The 17,280-nt window shown below is 52.5% G+C and overlaps 1 protein-coding gene across 1 annotated transcript; it reads right to left on the bottom strand.

Moving 5' to 3' along the window:
* Nucleotides 1-8,945: 8,945 nt before the first annotated feature.
* Nucleotides 8,946-15,739, bottom strand: EN1 (engrailed homeobox 1). Its single transcript, XM_054972308.1, has 2 exons — nucleotides 14,802-15,739; nucleotides 8,946-10,008 (listed from the first exon to the last, which is right to left on the bottom strand). The coding sequence occupies exons 1-2, from the start codon at nucleotides 15,610-15,612 to the stop codon at nucleotides 9,692-9,694; spliced, it is 1,128 nt and encodes a 375-aa protein (XP_054828283.1). The 5' UTR covers nucleotides 15,613-15,739; the 3' UTR covers nucleotides 8,946-9,691.
* Between the last annotated feature and the right edge of the window lie 1,541 nt (nucleotides 15,740-17,280).

Here is a 17,280-nt window from a genome sequence, read left to right as displayed (position 1 = left end):
GACGCTGTATGCTTTCACTTGCAAACTTTCCCCAAACTCTCCATCCAATCATAGTGTTTCCTTTCAGATTGATCTTGCTTGAAAGAAAGAAAGAAACTCAGATATTCATATGCCCCACGCACGCATATACACACACTCGAACAGCAGTCGTGCAAAAAGTTTACATGAGGTTGCCGTGATGTTTGAGTAAGAACAAGAGTTTTAAAGGTAGAAATTCAGTACTATGGTGAAATTCCTTTATCACGTGTAATTGTAAGAAAAAGACAGTTCTTTGTAGAGAGAGTCAGGCAAACTTCACATCAGTTTTTGGAAAAATCTGTCCTGTTCTGCATGCGAGCCACACACTGTTCAATAGGGAAAAAACCGCACACAGCATTTCCTGTACACGTTTTCTACGTAGTTAATAGTATAAATATCTATCTGCAACTGTTAGTGTTCAGATATTATTTAATGGTCACATAAATCAACAATTGTGCAATAGTTTCTCATTGCAACCCCTTCCCCTTTTAAAGTTCAAAGTCCAGAAAGAAAGAAAGAAAGAAAGAAAGAAAGAAAGAAAGAAAGAAAGAAAGAAAGAAAGAAAGAAAGAAAGAAAGAAAGAAAGAAAGAAAGAAAGAAAAGTTTCTCTTGGCATGTCCTGGGGCTCTTAGGGCCGATAACTACTCAAGTGTTCCGCTTCCTAGGAAATATTTCCCATTCTTTCTCTTAAGGAAGCTTCTAAACACAGGCTAGAGGCGAAGGTCAACCAAGCAGCTGTTTTCAAAGGCTCGGCCCAGGTGGGGCACCTTAAGCAAACACTGCTGGGTTTCGGGAGGGCAGGAAAGTGCCGCCCTCGCCGCTGCTTCTGCCTTCCGAGTTTCCTGCCAGGCCACACTGGAGACTCGCCTTCTCTGCCGCCTTTGCGACCCATTTTCTGGCACCCTCCGCATTTGGAAGCCCGAAAGAAGTCGTTTCCCTGGCGTGATCTGTCTTTCTAGACCCCTTTACGGTATTTTCTTTCTTTTAAGGGGGGAGCTATATTTCATCCTGCAAGGTTGCAAGACCCCCCCCCCCAGCCCTTGCCCAGCCCTCCCTCCGCATTGTCCGGCCATCAAAAACACTCGCCGCGCTCTAGATAAACATCGTTAGAAAATCATTGTAATTGGGACGGTGAAATCTGACCTTTGACCAGGAAAGATAGAGCTCACAATAGTGTCTGCTTTGATTCCTGGAAGGGGGGACAAAGGAACAAGCTTCTTGACAGAAGTCGCCGGCACAGGCACCTCCGGAGCAGGGGGGCCGAGGAGCGCGTGGCCGGCCCTGGAAGACCAAAGGCCTGGCCGGAGCCAGGAGGCGAGGCCGCCCGCATCTGCATATGGAAAGTGCCGGCTTATTGATCGGCCAGCTCATTGTGCGCTTGGGGCTGGGGAGAAGGAAGGGGACGGGAAATCATCTGGGGAGGCGGTTGACAGTGGTCGGGGCTGGGCCTGCCAGAAAGAGGCGAGCGAGGGGGGATTTCCGGGCCACGGGACACCAAATCCCCCGGTGGCTGGGTCACACACAACCAGGGGTCCTCCTAGCCTGACCGAGTGTATGAAATGGCTCTCCTGAAAAGTACTGAGCCTCGTGTAAAAGGATGTGGAGGTTCACACGTGCCAGCAGTCGCTGGAAGCGGCGCCAGTGGTCGAATAATGTTCACTGTGTGAACAGGAATCGGTAGGATTTCAATGCTCTGCTTAATAGTCGGGTCCTACCAATCTTTACATCAATTGCCACGTAATTCGATAGGACTCACTCCCCAATAATAATCGGCGCCCTTAACACTGCAGACCTAAACGCAGCTGCACCTTTTGAGGCCTATGGCCTTCGATGGGTTTAGAAGGGGATGACTCTGTTAAGAATTGGTATCTGAAGAAGTGAGTTGCGGCTCACGAAAACTCATCCCCTACCACGAATTTCGTTACTCTTATAGGTGCTACTGGATTCTCGCTCTTTTCCACTGCTAGGGATAGGCTAACACGGCTGCCCATCTTGAAGAACTGCGCTGGCATCCTCCGAGTGCGAAGCCCAGGCATGGTGTCTTAGAAGGGCATTCGCTGGGACACGAGAAGAGCCAGGCTGGATCAGGCCAGAGGTCCCCTGGTGCCACTGACATCCGGATCCTTTGCAGGCTGGATCGGAAGCGAGTCCTACTAGGCTCGAGGGGCAGGATTCCTATTAGGGACTAAAAAAACGAGATTGCGAGGAAGGCTCGCATTTTTGATAGCTGCCTGGATAAAAATGCCCCAGAAGCCTAATAACCGGAGAAGGTCTAGCCCCCTGCTCCCTACAAACACCGGGAGTCATTTGGAGAGCTTAGCCAAGCTCTCCTCCTCGTTTACCATCTCAGCCTCCCCAAGGCAGAGACCTGTCCTCTTACTCTATGTGATCTATCATCACACCAGTCGGCAGAACCTCCTCATTCAATCACTCTGGGTTTTCATCCGCTCTGAGGGCCAAGCTACACATGACGAATGACACTTGAACAGCAAGTGTATTTCTCCCTGTTCACTTGCCCTCCACTCAATCCACTTGCCCTTCAAGTGTCATTCGTCATGTGTAGCTTGGCCCCAAGTCGCCAAGATCCCGTGGAAAGGGGCCCTGACCGTCACTGTGTCTGTAGACAATCTACGGCCCTCTCTTGGCGCACTGCAGAGACTTCCACGGAAATAAACAGCCGCTTCCCTTATACTTGCTAACATTGTGTTGAACGGCCGGGGACCAAACCGTCCTTAAAAATAATATTTAAAAAGAAATCGGCGCACCCACGAAAGAGAGGTTTGGGTCCCTCTTGGGCAGAGCAGAACTTAAATGTGTGAAGTTTTTCAACTATGGGTGGACTGAGAGTCGGTATAGGTGGAGGGAGCGTCGTTGTCCGGCTGGCACCGCCCCAGGATTGAGCGTTGTGGCCTCTGCGGAGCGTCAGACGGCGGCTAGCATCACCAGGAGAAGGGAGAGAGGAGCAGAGGTGCCAAGGACACTTGGCCCCTGCGGGTGGGCCTCGGACTCAGTAGGGGCGGGGCAGAGCTCGCTTTCCCTGGCATCGCGCTTGAGATGCTGCTCGCCTTCCTCGGGAGAGCGGGCGAGGGAAGCCGGAAACGCATTCTCCAAGGTCGGCTGGAAGAAAGCTGCCAAGAGTCGGCCGGTCTCCATGTTAGCAAGAGGAGACATTATTGAGCCAAAGAGCATCGGTGCCAACCCCGCCCCCCGCCCCACACACACTAACGCACTAACACTCTCTCAAGGAACGGGGCTCCCAGGGGAGGGGAGGCCCCTTTGAGAGGCACCAGGTTTCCCTCAGGTTGGCAGTGGGGCCGGCCTCTGCCCTTGCTGTGCGCCCGCGATTCCTAAAGCTAGAAAGCCAGGCTAGGAGAACGAGTTGCCCGAGAACTCCGGCCCAGGGTGGGGGCAGAGCTGCTCGGTCCTCCTGGGCAGCAAGAGGGGAGGCGGGTTCCGCAGCCCTCCGTGCAGACAAGCAGGCTCGCCCACGGCTGTCCAAAGGGCCGCTGGCCTGGCACCACCACCACCACCCCGCGCGCTAGGACAGGCGCAGGCCTCCCGTGGCCTCGTCGCCCCGTGAGACCCGCACCTCCCTCCCCTTCGGTTCTCGGCCTCAAACCTGGAGAAACGCCGCCCTCCCCCTCCCCCCCCTCAGTTCACAGCCACCACGCCAGGGCCTGCTTCGGTCTGGCGGCGGCCTGGCCTCTCTTGCCCTCTCATGGACCAGAGCAGCCGGGCAATGATGCACTTGCCCGGGCCGGGACGGTGGACTTGTAGCCGCCGTCTCCACGGCCACGTTTCCTGAGGCGTTTTTGACTCGTGTTTGTGACCTCTACTTTTGCTGTGGGAACAACTGCCTGGAGCGGCGTTTAAGGGCTCGTGAAAGAGGCCACCCCAGGCCGCTGAAACCAGGAGGACCTTTCTCCTTTCCTGCCATGTGAGGAGCAACGGATCTCGCCAGCCGCCTATGTGGCCACCCCCAACATCCATCTCATGTGGATACACCTGCACACACCCCGCCATCGCACGAATGGGGCGGGGGTCCTCGTGCCCTATTTGTCTACGGGAGAAATATGGACCTAAGGCAGGGAGGGAATGTGCCTGTATGGCGAGCAACACCATGGATGTTTTCATGCTCGGTTTTGTGGCTACCCTCAAGGCAAGCTTGAAGCTCAAGGTGTCACAAACCCCCTGATGTGATTGACATGTAGAAGTATCAGCTGGCCACAGTTACACCATTCAACATCTGTCTAAGAGGGCAGCCCTGCCTAAGCCGGCACATGCATGGGAGACCATTGTAGGAAAAGCATTTCGCTGCAGCTCAGAAACATTCCTCCCTTGCGTTCCTTGTGAAGAGGACGGGGTAGAAAATAAAAACATTAACCGAAGTTTCATTTGTAGGAAATATGTGTGCTCTCTCTCTCTCTCTCTCTCTCTCTCACACACACACACACACAGACATCAGTGTGGGCACAGAAGTATATAGAGTGAGTGCAAACCTTTAAAGGGTGGGAAAATATACACGTGTATGGGGCTGTGGGGCGTTTCACATACAGCTTTGCTGTTGATTTCAACGGGATCTGCATCACACCCATGCTGCAGATGAGGCAAGAGCATGTGTTTAATCTATATCATTTCTACCCATCGATCGGTCGGTAGAAAAAGAGAACCTGGTGTGCTGTCTAGGTAACATACCTGAGAGGGAGGGGAGGAAGGACATGTCCTCTTCGGGGGAGGCAAGGACGCAAATAAAAACGATTCATGGTGCCGTCCTAAACAGAGTTACACCCACTGAAGTCAAGGGAAGGGTATAAACTCTGTATAGGATTGCACAACGAGTCTCTCCCACAGAAACAGGGGGCAGGGTTGGAAAATCAATTTGCAGAAGGCAGCTGAGAGTTAACATTTGTGCATCTCCCTCCCAGTTCAGCAAATGAAAGGGCAGGTGCGGCAAGCGAGTGGGGCTTATCCGCCGCCCTGAAGCCCTGACCGGAGAGCTCTTTCCGCTCACCGTGGTGCCCCTCTGGCTCCCATTGGTGAAAGGCCGCTGCTTCTGGTGCCAGGCAGCTGCCCTGGTGGGTTACTTAAAACAGCACGCAGCGCTATCGCTGCAGCATAACTGGAAGATTTGAAGATTTTTGTCCTACCTTTTGCCTCCCACCGATAATGTTTGCAAGCCAAAGTTTGGTTAATTTCCTCCTTCTGAGAAAGGGAACCCAAGTTTTACAAGTGTGTTATTTTATTGTTATGTCAAAACTTTGACCCAAACCCTGAAGTCCCTCACAGGGCAATCCTAAACAGAGTTAACACCATTCAACATCTGCCTAAGAGGGCAGCCCTGCCTAAGCTGGCCTGTTCCTCGTTCAGGGGTTAGCCCACGCTTTGGGGTTGCTTCCAAACAAGAGAGTGGAGGATCACATCCTCGGCAGCTTTTGTGCAGTGGAGAAGCTGCTTCGCTAAGAGACGCTCGTCCCATCCTTGTTTCTTTGGAAGTGAGCTCCACTGTGCACGGGCATGTTTTCTCCCCGACAAGTTGCGCAGGGTTTCCGCCTGCACGGCTTTCTCGGAAACAAATGAGAAGCACGAACAACAAGAACAACAATGAAGCTCAGAGAAGTGATGGGGATCAAACTGGTTCGGGGACTAGAACAAGCAAGGAAGGCAAAATACCCAGATAATTCTTTTTTTTTTTAAATGCAACGTTTTGTTAATGCATCAGAGGTTAGAAACTTTACAGAGTAGAGTCCATAGGAGTCCCATACTCCGGGACTCTAAGGCTAAAGTTTAAGGGCTAGTCCTATACTTACTCCACCATAAGTTTTCGTGGCTGACGGCCCACTTCTTCAGCCACGAAAATGCACGCTGGGATAAAATGCTGTTTGTCTTTAAGGTGCCACAAGGTCCCTGAAACGTGAAGCGTGTTACCCGGAGATCCTTTCCCACGATGGAGGCGTAATGGGATCCGATTTGCACCCTGAAGAAAGCGGATTGTGTGGCACTCGTCGTCACTCTCAGTCCCTTCCACCTTCCCCGCGGGCCGGGCTGAGGGAAGGGCTGCTGGGAAGACGGGGAATTGTGCTTGCACCGTAATTCTGCCCCCTTCGGACTGTTTGCTGCCACAGTCAAGGGCAGAGCACTTCTTCCTCGGTCTGGCCTGGGAAAAACTGCCTCCGGCTTCCACCGCTTTTAAACATTCGACCACATTTAACAACCACACGCGCCGCCCATGTTTACTCGGGAGTAAGTCCCACTGAGTGGAATGCAGCATTGTCCCCGGTAAGTGTGTGAGTAGAGTTGCAACTTTATTTGGGATATCCATGTGTAGATATCCGTATTCCCAAGTACAGACTCGGGATCCAGCGCTAGAGGGCCCAACCCTGGCGTGATATAGGGTTTTTTTGTAATCACACCGTTCACAGTTCTCTCTCACACACACGAATTCCCTCCTCAGAACTTAAATCCCTGGCGTTCATACCAGTATTCAAGAAACCTTATGTCAGAATGGAATACACGGGTATTCCGTTCTGACGCAACATACGGCCCCTACAAAAATAAAGCTGTGATCCTAACGCACCTGCAAGGGGGTCGGCTGTACTGAATTCCGAGCCATTACTTCTATATAGCCGTGCTTGGGCATCGAAAGTCTCTTTCCATCGCTGCCACTAGGTAGGAGTGACCCAAGGCCTTCCTTAGCAATTGAAGAAACAGGAGATTTGTCGCACCTTCAACACTAACAAGTTCTTATTCCAACTGAACTTTCCTGACCGAAGGGGAGCCGGTCTAGGAAAGCAAATGCCAGGATCAAAACCTTTCAAGCGCGTAACTTTGTGGCAACAGGACTCTTCCTCTGACCTTTATGACTGGCTACAGGATGGCGGGACCCGGTTTGGGGGCAAGCCAGTACCGATCCCTCTCCCGGACGACTGCCTTTTGTCAGGTTAGCCACTCCCAACAACAGCCGCAACCAATGGGAAATATAGAAGGCCATTATCGTCTTGGGCCCGATCCAACCAAAGCGGAGCCCTTTGAAGTGTGGTTGATTGCTGCCGGGGGCAACTTGAGCGCCTTTTAAATCAACAGGATTTAGGAGTGGTTAACTCTGGCTGGATCGGGTCCCTTCTTTTTGTCCTTCCTTGCCCTACTTACACCTGCCTGGAGGAGAAGAGGCAACGCGACCAAATGCAGCTAGAAGAAGGAAGATTTGAATAATATTTCTTCTATCGCCGTCATGTTTAATATACATACCAATAAATATCTATAAATAAAGGATGGGAAGGGAAAGGGAGGGCAGAAAAGTGTTGTTGCTGCTGCTGCTGTTGTTAGTCTAGTGCACCTTAAAGCCTACATATGGGAACAAATGAAAATGTGTTGTGGCTCAGGAACTACTAGGCTTTAAGGTGCCAGTCGACTGGCCTCTGTTGTGTTTTGTTTGAAATATGCTATAAGGGCCAGATAATAATAATAATAATGGTAGCAGCAGCAGTAAAAACAACAAGGGCCTTTTATCGAGTAAGGACTGCAATCCACTGAAATTAATGAAATTTACTTCTAAGTAACTGGTAAAGAAAGAAAGAAAGAAAGAAAGAAAGAAAGAAAGAAAGAAAGAAAGAAAGAAAGAAAGAAAGAAAGAAAGAAAGAAAGAAAGAAAGAAAGAAAGAAAGAAAGAAAGAAAGAAAGAAAGAAAGAAAGAAAGAAAGAAAGGCTCCTAGGTCATGCCCAGATGCCCATAAGGTACTTGGCAATTTCATGGAACAGTCACCAGAACACCAAATTAACGCTGAGCTCCCATGATCGCCACGTCTCCAAGCAAATTAAACTGGTTTCTGTTCTTAATAATGTTGGTCTGCCGGAGAACAAGGATTTATCCACCTGCTCGGAACTGTTAGTTCAAGCGGCCGTCCTCGTGGGCCTGGGAAGTCTCGGGGAAAGACAGACGGCGTATTTTGGCTCGAGGCTGGCAAGAAGGCGAAGAAAGGGAGGGAAGCGCTTTCAATAAAATGACCGAATTTACTTTTTTAAATTGAGGCAATGGCTGCTTGAGGAAGGCCGCGAAGGGAAAGTAATTCCACACACACACACACACACACACACACACCCGGCTCAGCCCTCCATTCATTATGCCCTGCTGCTAAGCAACCGTCTGCAAAGTACTGATCATTTCCACTCCCCCCCCTCCCTCTATTGCTCTTCCTGGCAAAAGGAGCCTTGGTGGAAATTCAATATGATCTTGGATGCGAGGCAGGGAGCTGTCAAACAAATTTCTTTCCAGCTCATCCTGGAACTTGAAGGAATCAGAAAATTTCCTGACATTATTATGCATTTATCATTCATATACGTGTTTGTGTGTGCGTGTGTGTGTGTGTGTGTGTGTTCTGAAACCTTAAGGCCTATCCTTAACGATTTAAGCTTATGCAGCCCGCTGAAATCTCTAGGTTAGGACACTCAGTCGCCCCAATGCTGCAGAAGCGAACTGTGACCAAGCCTTCGTAAACGAAGGAAATGGTTAGTCGGCAGTGGAAGTCCCATTGTTTTCAAAGGAGCTCGACGTTTTTATTCCTTCGGAAGTAGCCCCACGAAGATGAGTGGGGCTTACTTTCAAGTAAGCAGGCCTCGGGGCTCCTGGGCTGCGAGTCTGTTCGCATTTACTTGGTAGAAAGGCCATTCAGCTCAACGCGACGCCTTTCCCTACACACAGGCACAAGATCAATTAGCTTTACTTGGATAGCAGCCTACATTATTTTTTTCTGAAGGAGAGAGGAAAAAGCAACTTCTGAAAGACAAGGTTTTAATGATATATTGGTGGGTCCCTTTTAGCTTTAAAAGGAGAGAAAATGACCAGTTAAAACATATCGGAAAAAAGATTTGTTTTTAAAAAATAACTGGATACATCAAACAAGGAGAGGATAGGGAAGAATTACACCAGCATGTATCCTGAACACAATCTACACTTTATTTCAGACTACAGATTTCTGAACATAAGAAAAAAATCTTTGGCTTGTAGCAAGGGGTTCAGTCTCGCAGTCTGTGGGTCATACTGTTATTATTCTTCCTCGGAAAAAGAACAACACACGCACGCACAAAATAAAGATAGAAAAAAATGCACACACACAATAACACGCAGGTAGGAAGGGAGGGCAAAGTGGGAGAGAGCCAGACACCTACTTCAAAACCGAGATGCAGAAAAGGGAAAGGGGAGCCCCAAAGGCATAAAGAAAACAAACAAGGACAAAGAAAGAGCGAGGAGAGAGGAGAAAGCCAGAGCTCAACAGATGAGCAAATAGAAAACGCTACACATGGTTATTTTGTCCTTACCTGAAATTAAATATATACAAGGTCGTACGATGTTTGGCTATATAGATAATTTTTTTGTAAGTGTTCGGGTTTTTTTTAAAATCGAAATCCTTATAACTATGAATAGACAATAAATCTGATTCTTTATTATTATTATTTTAAATAGCACCCTTCTAAATCCCCCTCCAATGCTGCGGCGAAAAAGTCCTTTGTGTAATTCTCTTTTTTGTCCCAGAACGTCCTGCTTTCTCTCCTATTATCTTCATCTCACTGTCCTCGGCCTCCTCCCTGGCGATCGGGTTCATAATAATAATAATAATAATTAGAATAATTAGAATAATAATAATATCAGAAGCTTTCTCAGCAGAAGCCTGGGCGGGCTTCACTCGCTCTCCTCTTTGTCTTGGATGGTGGTGGTGGAATGGTTGTAGAGTCCCTGGGCCATGAGGTGGAGCGCCAGGCCGTTCTTGATGCCGGTGGCCTTCTTGATCTTGGCCCGCTTGTTCTGGAACCAGATCTTGATCTGCGACTCGTTGAGGCTGAGCTCCTGGGCCAGCGTCTGCCGCCGCTGCTCGGTGATGTAGCGGTTGGCCTGGAACTCCGCCTTGAGTCTCTGCAGCTGCTCGGCCGTGAAGGCCGTCCGCGGCCTCTTGTCCTCCTTCTCGTTCTTCTTCTTCTTCAGCTTCCTCGTGCGGGGGCCTGCGGGCGGCAAGAGAGACGCACACGCCACGGGCACAAAGGGGAGAGGCGGGCAGGGGACGGGAGAGGGGGGGAGAGGGCGACAGGGAGGCCGGGTTAGAAGGAGGCCCCCAAAACACGCGCGGGGAGCGGCTCGCCTGGCCAGCGCGCCCCCCTGCTTTCCCAGGGACTCAACGCCCACCGCCCGCCACCCTCCGCGGGCATGCAGCGAGTTCCCTGGGCCTGGCTCCCCAGTCGAGTGTGCATACGTTTGCAACCTTAGCTAGCTGGCCCGCTGCTTGGGCCCAGGGGGAGGCACATGCCCAAAGCGAGGAAAGAAAGGAAAAACCAAGGGGACGCTTGGGTGACTGTGGCGGCCGCACCACGACTGTGCGGGGCCCCAAATCGAAACTCAGCGGGGCATCCCGGGCAGAACTGTTGAGCCGCCGCTCTCTGGGCAGCTGTAGATAAGCAGCAAGTTTGAGAAATGGCTGGAGAGCGAGATCAATTTGTTTATCGAGATTTATCAGACTAGGTGCAACTAGAAGCGCATGCACATATATAACGCCTGTCATGCGCGCCCGTGTGCGCTTCCCTCTCCTGGAATCACCACTCCCAGCTATCCTCACCTTAAAAGACACAGGCAACAAATCTTCTCTCTTAAAGGCGAAGCTTCTTAATTGCGAGCAAACGCTTCAAAAGAGAAATGGCCGGCTAGTTTAGTTATGCGCTGCCTATTTCTTCTCTTTTTAAAAGATATTGGCGGCGTCCATGAAAAAAAATCTTTCCGCAGCTGTTGCTGATGCTTACAGAGAGAGAGGCCTCCCTCTGCCCTATAATATATATCCTTATATTCAGTAGGAGATCTCTAATTTTTCAGAAGCCCACAGAACAGACAAACGGCATTGCTAGGGCTGCAAGAGTTAAAAGATACTAGGAAGCAGCCCCCCCCCTTTCCTAACGTCATTCATCTTCAAAAGATGCAAATATCGAGGAATATTTGAAATACACAAGAACAGGTTCCCATTGGTTTTTACAACTGACTATGGGGGGGGGGGGTCAATTGAAGAAGTCAATTGAAAGAGTGGCTGGAGAAGAGATCCGTGGTGGAGTGGGAGAAGGGGGCAGACAACACACCCACACTCCCCCCCCCCTTCATATTTGAATCGAGCTGCAGCCAAGTGGATTTTGCACCCAAAAAGTCCTCTCAGGAGCCTATGTCTTTCCAGCCTCGGTTTTAAAAATCTCTTTGACTCCAATGAGGTTCAAACCCTGTTCCTGCAGCCCAAACGAAGGCGCCATACTGTGACCAAACATACCTCTTTCTTTTTTAAAATACTGACCTGTGCGTCCATTTTTATTAATAAATGCGCCATCCTGTCAATAATATCATCCATTCAGTTTAAACAATAGGCCAAATGGATAGCACCGTATTTGACTGGAACCTCACCTCCTCTTTCTTTCGCAGGAGGACAACCGTAATAGTCTGACAAACGCTCCGGGAGAGAGAAGAGAACGCGGCCCTGTGCACATCGCATACAGGCAAACCGAAGCAACGCAGGCGCTCGTCTCTGCAGCGCAAGGCGTGTCTACTCAGAAGTAAGGCACACTATGTGCCACGACGCTTACTCTCAGGTAAGCGTGCCTAGGATCTCAGCTCTACACGGTGAAAGCACAGGAGTCTGGGCCACCCCGATGGACCCTCCTTCTCGCCGGCGTGGGGCACAGTTACTTGTGCAAGCGGCCTTGGGGGGCCAGGCCTTCCCACGCCATCTTGGCCAGGGAGCATCGCCCTGCCGGAAATGCCGACATGCACCGGTCCCTCCTTGCCCGGGGAATGCCTGAAAGCCACGAACCGCCATCAGCCAGGCCAGGCCTTTACTCTGCTACGCGAGGGCGCTCCGGCAGAAGAGTCCGGTCACGGTGGCCTCTGCTATCAACGCAGCCTCGACCCACTCGCATTAAAACTCCGCTTCAGGCCTTTCAGGATCCCTCCCACTTGTTCTAGCTACAGCTTCTTAAGGGGGGGGGGACACAACTCTGGAAACGGGCACAGAGGCAGCGCTCCTGCATTTCAGCCGAAACACCCCCGTGTCAATTGCAGACAACTGCTCTCATCCGGGGCAGTGAATCGCAGGGTCTGCGTACATCTGGACCTTCAGGCAGGGCATCTATTAATATTATTTGCTATTGTCGTTACATATATTCTGTTATTATGTAACATAAAAAACACTCCACAAATCAAAACGAGAAAAAACTCTTTCCGGAAAGCGTTCTATGTGTTTTTGCGTAGTTGGAAATACATCACACACGAACCATTTCATGCAGGGCAGGAACGATCCCAGGTTTTAAAAATATTTAAAACGCACGAATATGTTGGGTTTCTCCCCCCCCCCCAAAAAAAACAATATCTAGCTTGAAACAGATCTGTCTAGAGAAACATATAGTCCAAGAAAATCCGCATGGGTCTCTGTTAGTTTCCCCATTTAAAGAAAGGGTTTAAAAAAAAATTAAAATTAAATTGAAAAATGAGGACTTTACAAAATGGGACTTTTAAAAAGAATCGGCTGGTTTCAGCTTCACCCTCTTGTGAAAGATCTCCGGCTTATGTCCACCACAGGTTTAACAAAGGTTGCCAGAGGAGGGCAACCGCCAGGCCCCAAGGTGGCCACCAAGGCCGACAAAACAATCTCGCAAGGAAGCTTAGTCAAACGGGGGAAACTCGGGGCACGGAGGGAAAATAGAAACAGCCAGATTACGCTTGTGTGTCTCCCGCCCCCCCCCCATCCCGTTTAGCCAGGCCCCCGAAGCCCAGCGGTCTGCCGGCTCTTTCTGAGCCTCCCAGAAAAGCTCTTCGGCCTTCTGAATTTGGCTCGGTGGGCGGCTCGGATAGTTTCACAGGGGAAAGGACGGAGCCCATTCCGAGGGCTAGCAGGTCCAGGCGGGAGGGGAGCCAAGCGGCAGCGGGAAGCTCGAAGACCTTCCTCGACTCCTCCGACCTGGCTGGCAAGGGGAGCTGGCAAGGGGAGCAGGGGGCCTCGGGGACTGGCTGGGGACCCCTAAGGCCGGTTGGGCAAGCCGGGCCAGCGCCGACCCTCCCGATCCGTGAAGGTACTTTGCTTCCTTTCCTGGGGAGGTAGTGGCTGGAGGTCTCCGAAAGACTCGCCCGGGCGGCGGCCTTGGGAAAGCAGCGATCAAATGATCGCGCCGGCCTGCAGAAGCGAGAGCTGACAGCTCAATCACTCCATCAATCCGTTTAGTCAATCAAAGTGGCTTTTCGGAGTTTCCAGGAGCGGATCTGTCAATAGCGGCGTGATCGAGATGGCTGGCGGAGATGGCGGCGGGTTGATCAATGGCCGGCAGAAAGGAGTTCATTGCCAGCGGTTGTTGGGCGAGAGAAGGTGGGCCGAAAACGACCCGCCAGGCTTCTCCCCCGCGTGGGGAAAGGACTCCCGACCTCCCTGCGCGACTCTCGCCCACCCTTCGGGACAGGCGTCCTCGGGCCTCGCGCGCCAGCCGAACTCAGAGAGCCCGAAGCCGGCGCCGGCCTTTGCGAGCGCTTGGCTGGCCGCTGACCCGGAGCGGCCCCGGCGCTCCCCACGCCCCGGTGGCGAGCGAGTCGGGGAGCCCCCTGGCCCTGCTGCCCGGTGCTCGCCCTCCTGCCCCCGCGACGGTCCTCCTCGGCGCTAACCGCATCGGAAAGCAGTTCCGCTCCAAGGGAATGAGGACGGCGCCTTTGGGCAGTATTGGAAAGGGAGGAGAGCCAGAACAGAGCTGCTGGGAAAAACCGGGGAAGGGGGCTGGCTGGGGAAATCCCCGGGCGCTCCGGGCAGAAGCGGCGGAGCAGAGGCCGGGCCGGGCCTGCCTTCCCCTGCCGAGCGGCCTCTTGCTTGCCTCGCCAGGAAGAACTTTGCTTCCCATCTCTCTCCCGGTCTCTTTCTACCCTCTTGTTCTTTTGTTTGCCGAAAAGAGACACACACACACACACACACACTCGGCCCACGTTCCACCCGGTCCTCATTCACTCCAGAGTTCCTCCACGGCGCAAGAATCCCAAGAGCCACCGTCTCCCTCCCTCAGTCCCCGCCTGGAATCCTTCCTTAAAAGATACACTTCAAAACCGGCTTCAAAATCCCGAGGCCAGGCCTGGGGGAGGGAAGCGAACAGGTCCGGCGCAGCTGGATTTCCCACCCGGGCCCCAAACATGCAGCCAAAGCCCTGAGCCGCGGTCTGGGCCCCGCTGAATTCCAAGCGAGTCCCAGAGCTCGGGGGGTTGGGCGCCCTGGTCTTCCTTTAGACTCGAGATGGAAATCGCCCCCCTCTTGGAACCCTTGTCGATGGAGACGGTTGGCTAATGGTCCAAACGGTGCTTCGGACCTGGTGGCAAGCTTAAACTCGACTCACTTTTGCCCTTCGGCCTCCCGCTCCAGAGCTAATGCTAGCCAAAGGCAGCCCACGAAATCCACCGTCGCGGTTCCGCTCAGCGCAGTTACCTCGGAAGGGGGCAGCTCTGGAGCCGCAGCAGAAGCCGCTCCGACGCAGCCCCGATCCGCGGCGCCTCCGAAGCAGGTCGGTGGATTTCGCCGAGACTTCTCTCTTCTCCAGCCCACCCGCAGCCCAGCAAGCGAAGCAGCAGGTTGCAGCCTATGCACACTCTTCCCCGAGAGTAAGCCCGCGGGACGCGAGGGCCCTTACTTCCGAGTAGACCTGGCTGGCTCGGGGGAGGCGAGCGCGGGGCAAAAGCAGCACAATAATAATAATATCATAGGTGGGGGTGGGGTGGGGGGTCTGGAGGCAGGGAAGAGGCTTCTTACCCGAGGATGGTCTGTCTGAATACCTAGTGCAGTACACCCAGGCAGGCCATACCAGCGGCTGTTGGCAATCGCTCTTGACCAGAGCCCCTCCATTATTGGAGCCCATGAGCAGGATGGCGGGGTTGGCGTGCTCCCCATACTTCGCCGGGTTAGTTCCACTCCCTTCCGAGCAGGAGGAGGAGGAGGAGGAAGAGGAGGAGGAGGAGGAGGAGGAGGGGGGCTTGGCCGTCCCTACCGCTGCCGCCGTGGCGGGGCTCGCTTTGGAGGCCGTGGAGGCGCTGTCGGGGCTCCCGGGCGACTCGGCGCTAAGGAGAGCGGAGGCCGGGTGGGGGGGCCTGCCGAGCAGAGGGTTGACGTTTTCTCTACCTGAGCTGGCCCCGCGGTCCAGGGCTCGGTCCCGGCCGCCGCCGCCGCCCCCTCCTCCTCCTCCTCCGGGCGGCCCGGCCAGGCTCGCGAGCTGCTCTTTCTTGCAGCCAAAGTCCGGCCTCAGGATGTTGTCGATGAAGAAGTTGGTGGTGCGGTGCTGCTGCGGCGGCGGCGGCTGGGGCGGCGGTGGCCGCGGCTGGGGCGGCGGCGGCTGGTGCTGGTGGGGCGGGTGGTGGTGGTGGGGCGGGTGGTGGGGCAGCGAGGCCAGGCACGGCGCGGCCGGCGACGGGGGAGCCGGGCTGGGCGACACGGGCACGCTCTCGCCATCGCTGCCGCTGCTGCTGCCGCTGCGGCTCTGGCTGTGGCTGTGGCTGTGGCTGTGGCTGTGGCTGGCCGGCGGCGGAGCAGGGTCGCGGAGACTTTTACTGTCCGTCTGCTCTTCCATGGTCAGCCGCCAGCTCCGGCGATCGCTGCCTCGGCTCTCCCTCCACTCCTCGAGCTTCGCCGGGAGGCGGTCGGGACGCTGGCGGGGCTCACTTGCTCGTGTCGGGGGGGAAATTACAAAACGCCAAATAAAATCCACTTGTTGGCTTGCGGCGCGTCCTAGAGAGAGATATCCAAAGACATTGGGGAGGGATTCGCTTTTTTTTTTTTTGCAGTTATCTTATATTTCCACTCTCTCTCTTTCACCCCCTTCTTGAAGAAAAAAAGATCAAAACAAAACCAGCCCCCCGAACCCCGCCCCCCTCCCCCCAAGTCTTCTCACAATCTACCCATCTTCTCCAAAGGCTGCCGCTTTCGGGTTTCCCCAACTGTCAGAGTCAGCTTTGCCCACGGATCCGCCCGGGCAGATGCTTTAATCGCCAGCTTGCACGTGCATCTTCCCCCCTTCCACCTTGCCCCCCCACCTCTCTTTTTTTGAAAAAAGCCAAATCTCTGACAGCTCCGATCTTGCAACAAACTCTCCCTAAAAAATCTCTCAGCCACACTTTTTTTCATCCCGACCGGAAGCACGTGAGGATGGCCCGCACGTGGAAAGCGCCAATGAGCAGCAGAGGAACTCTGTGACGCCCCTGACGTCAGCCAATCGGCAGCGCTGGAACTTTGCAGATATATTATCCAGGGGGCTGGCTCCTTCAGAGGCAGCTTCGCGCTCGCCTTTGCGCATCCTTTCCAGGAGCCCATTGCTCGCTCCCGCTTCCCTCCAGTTTAAGACTGTTCTCGTAACTATTTACATTTTTAAAAAAAACTGATCAGCCAGCTCACAAATATTTTTTTCCAAACTCAATAAGACGGCAGCGTGCGTGCAAACCCTTCTAAGGCTCGGAAAACGAATTTATAATGGAATCATTTCTGTGTTTCTCTTTTTTAAGCGGAAGAATATTGAGGCGAAATGATCAAGGTTCTTTAGAGGATCGTCTTCTACATTTAAAAAAAATCAGAGTGTATCACGGGGGGGGGGGGGTGGAATAGATATGATTCCGAGGGTGAGTAATCACGACATCTGAAATCAGGCTCCAACCAGATTTCTCACATTATTCTGACCATTTTGGAATTGTGTGTTTGGTCTGCATCACATATGTAAGAATTAATAGATTATAAAACCACCACGTTTAGCCGCTTGTGTGTGTGTGTGTGTGTGTGTGGTGGGGAGATTGGGAACCCAATCCAGCAGAGTTTAGTACGTTCCCCCTCCATCGATTTAAAGAACATTTGCTTCAATCTGTGCCATTGAACTCAATTGTTTCCTTTATCCCTGGGACGCGCTCCCAGTTTTCCTAATATCCCATAGTTAGGTGTTAGACTAACTATGGACTAAAACCTTTGTCAAGCTTCCCTTGTCTTCATTTAAGCGTGTAAACCCTCTCTTGACAAGGGCTATTTTCATAGATTAACAGGTTGGATTACGTGTCTTTTTAAAGAACTGACTGTATTCTTAGGACAGCCTGCAGATGAACATCCAGTTGCAAAAATCAAACGTTGATCAGCCGCTTCGTTTTCACGCAAGTGAGCTGCCAATGCTACACACACGCAATGAATAATCCACCCAACCCCAAATCTTTCATCATCACTAATACAATAAGCCCAAATTGGCTTCCTGTCGTTTATTCAG

This window comes from Eublepharis macularius, chromosome 2 (assembly GCF_028583425.1).
Source record: "Eublepharis macularius isolate TG4126 chromosome 2, MPM_Emac_v1.0, whole genome shotgun sequence".
NCBI lineage: Eukaryota > Metazoa > Chordata > Lepidosauria > Squamata > Eublepharidae > Eublepharis > Eublepharis macularius.
The sequence above is the reverse complement of the archived record's forward strand: the minus strand, read 5'-3'. Positions and strand labels throughout refer to the sequence as shown.

Coding starts and splice junctions, on each gene's coding strand:
- EN1 (XM_054972308.1), bottom strand. CDS start 15,612: ATGGAAGAGCAGACGGACAGTAAAAGTCTCCGCGACCCTGCTCCGCCG. Junction 10,009..14,801: donor TTCAGACAGACCATCCTCGG/GTAAGAAGCCTC, acceptor TGCCGCCCGCAG/GCCCCCGCACGAGGAAGCTG.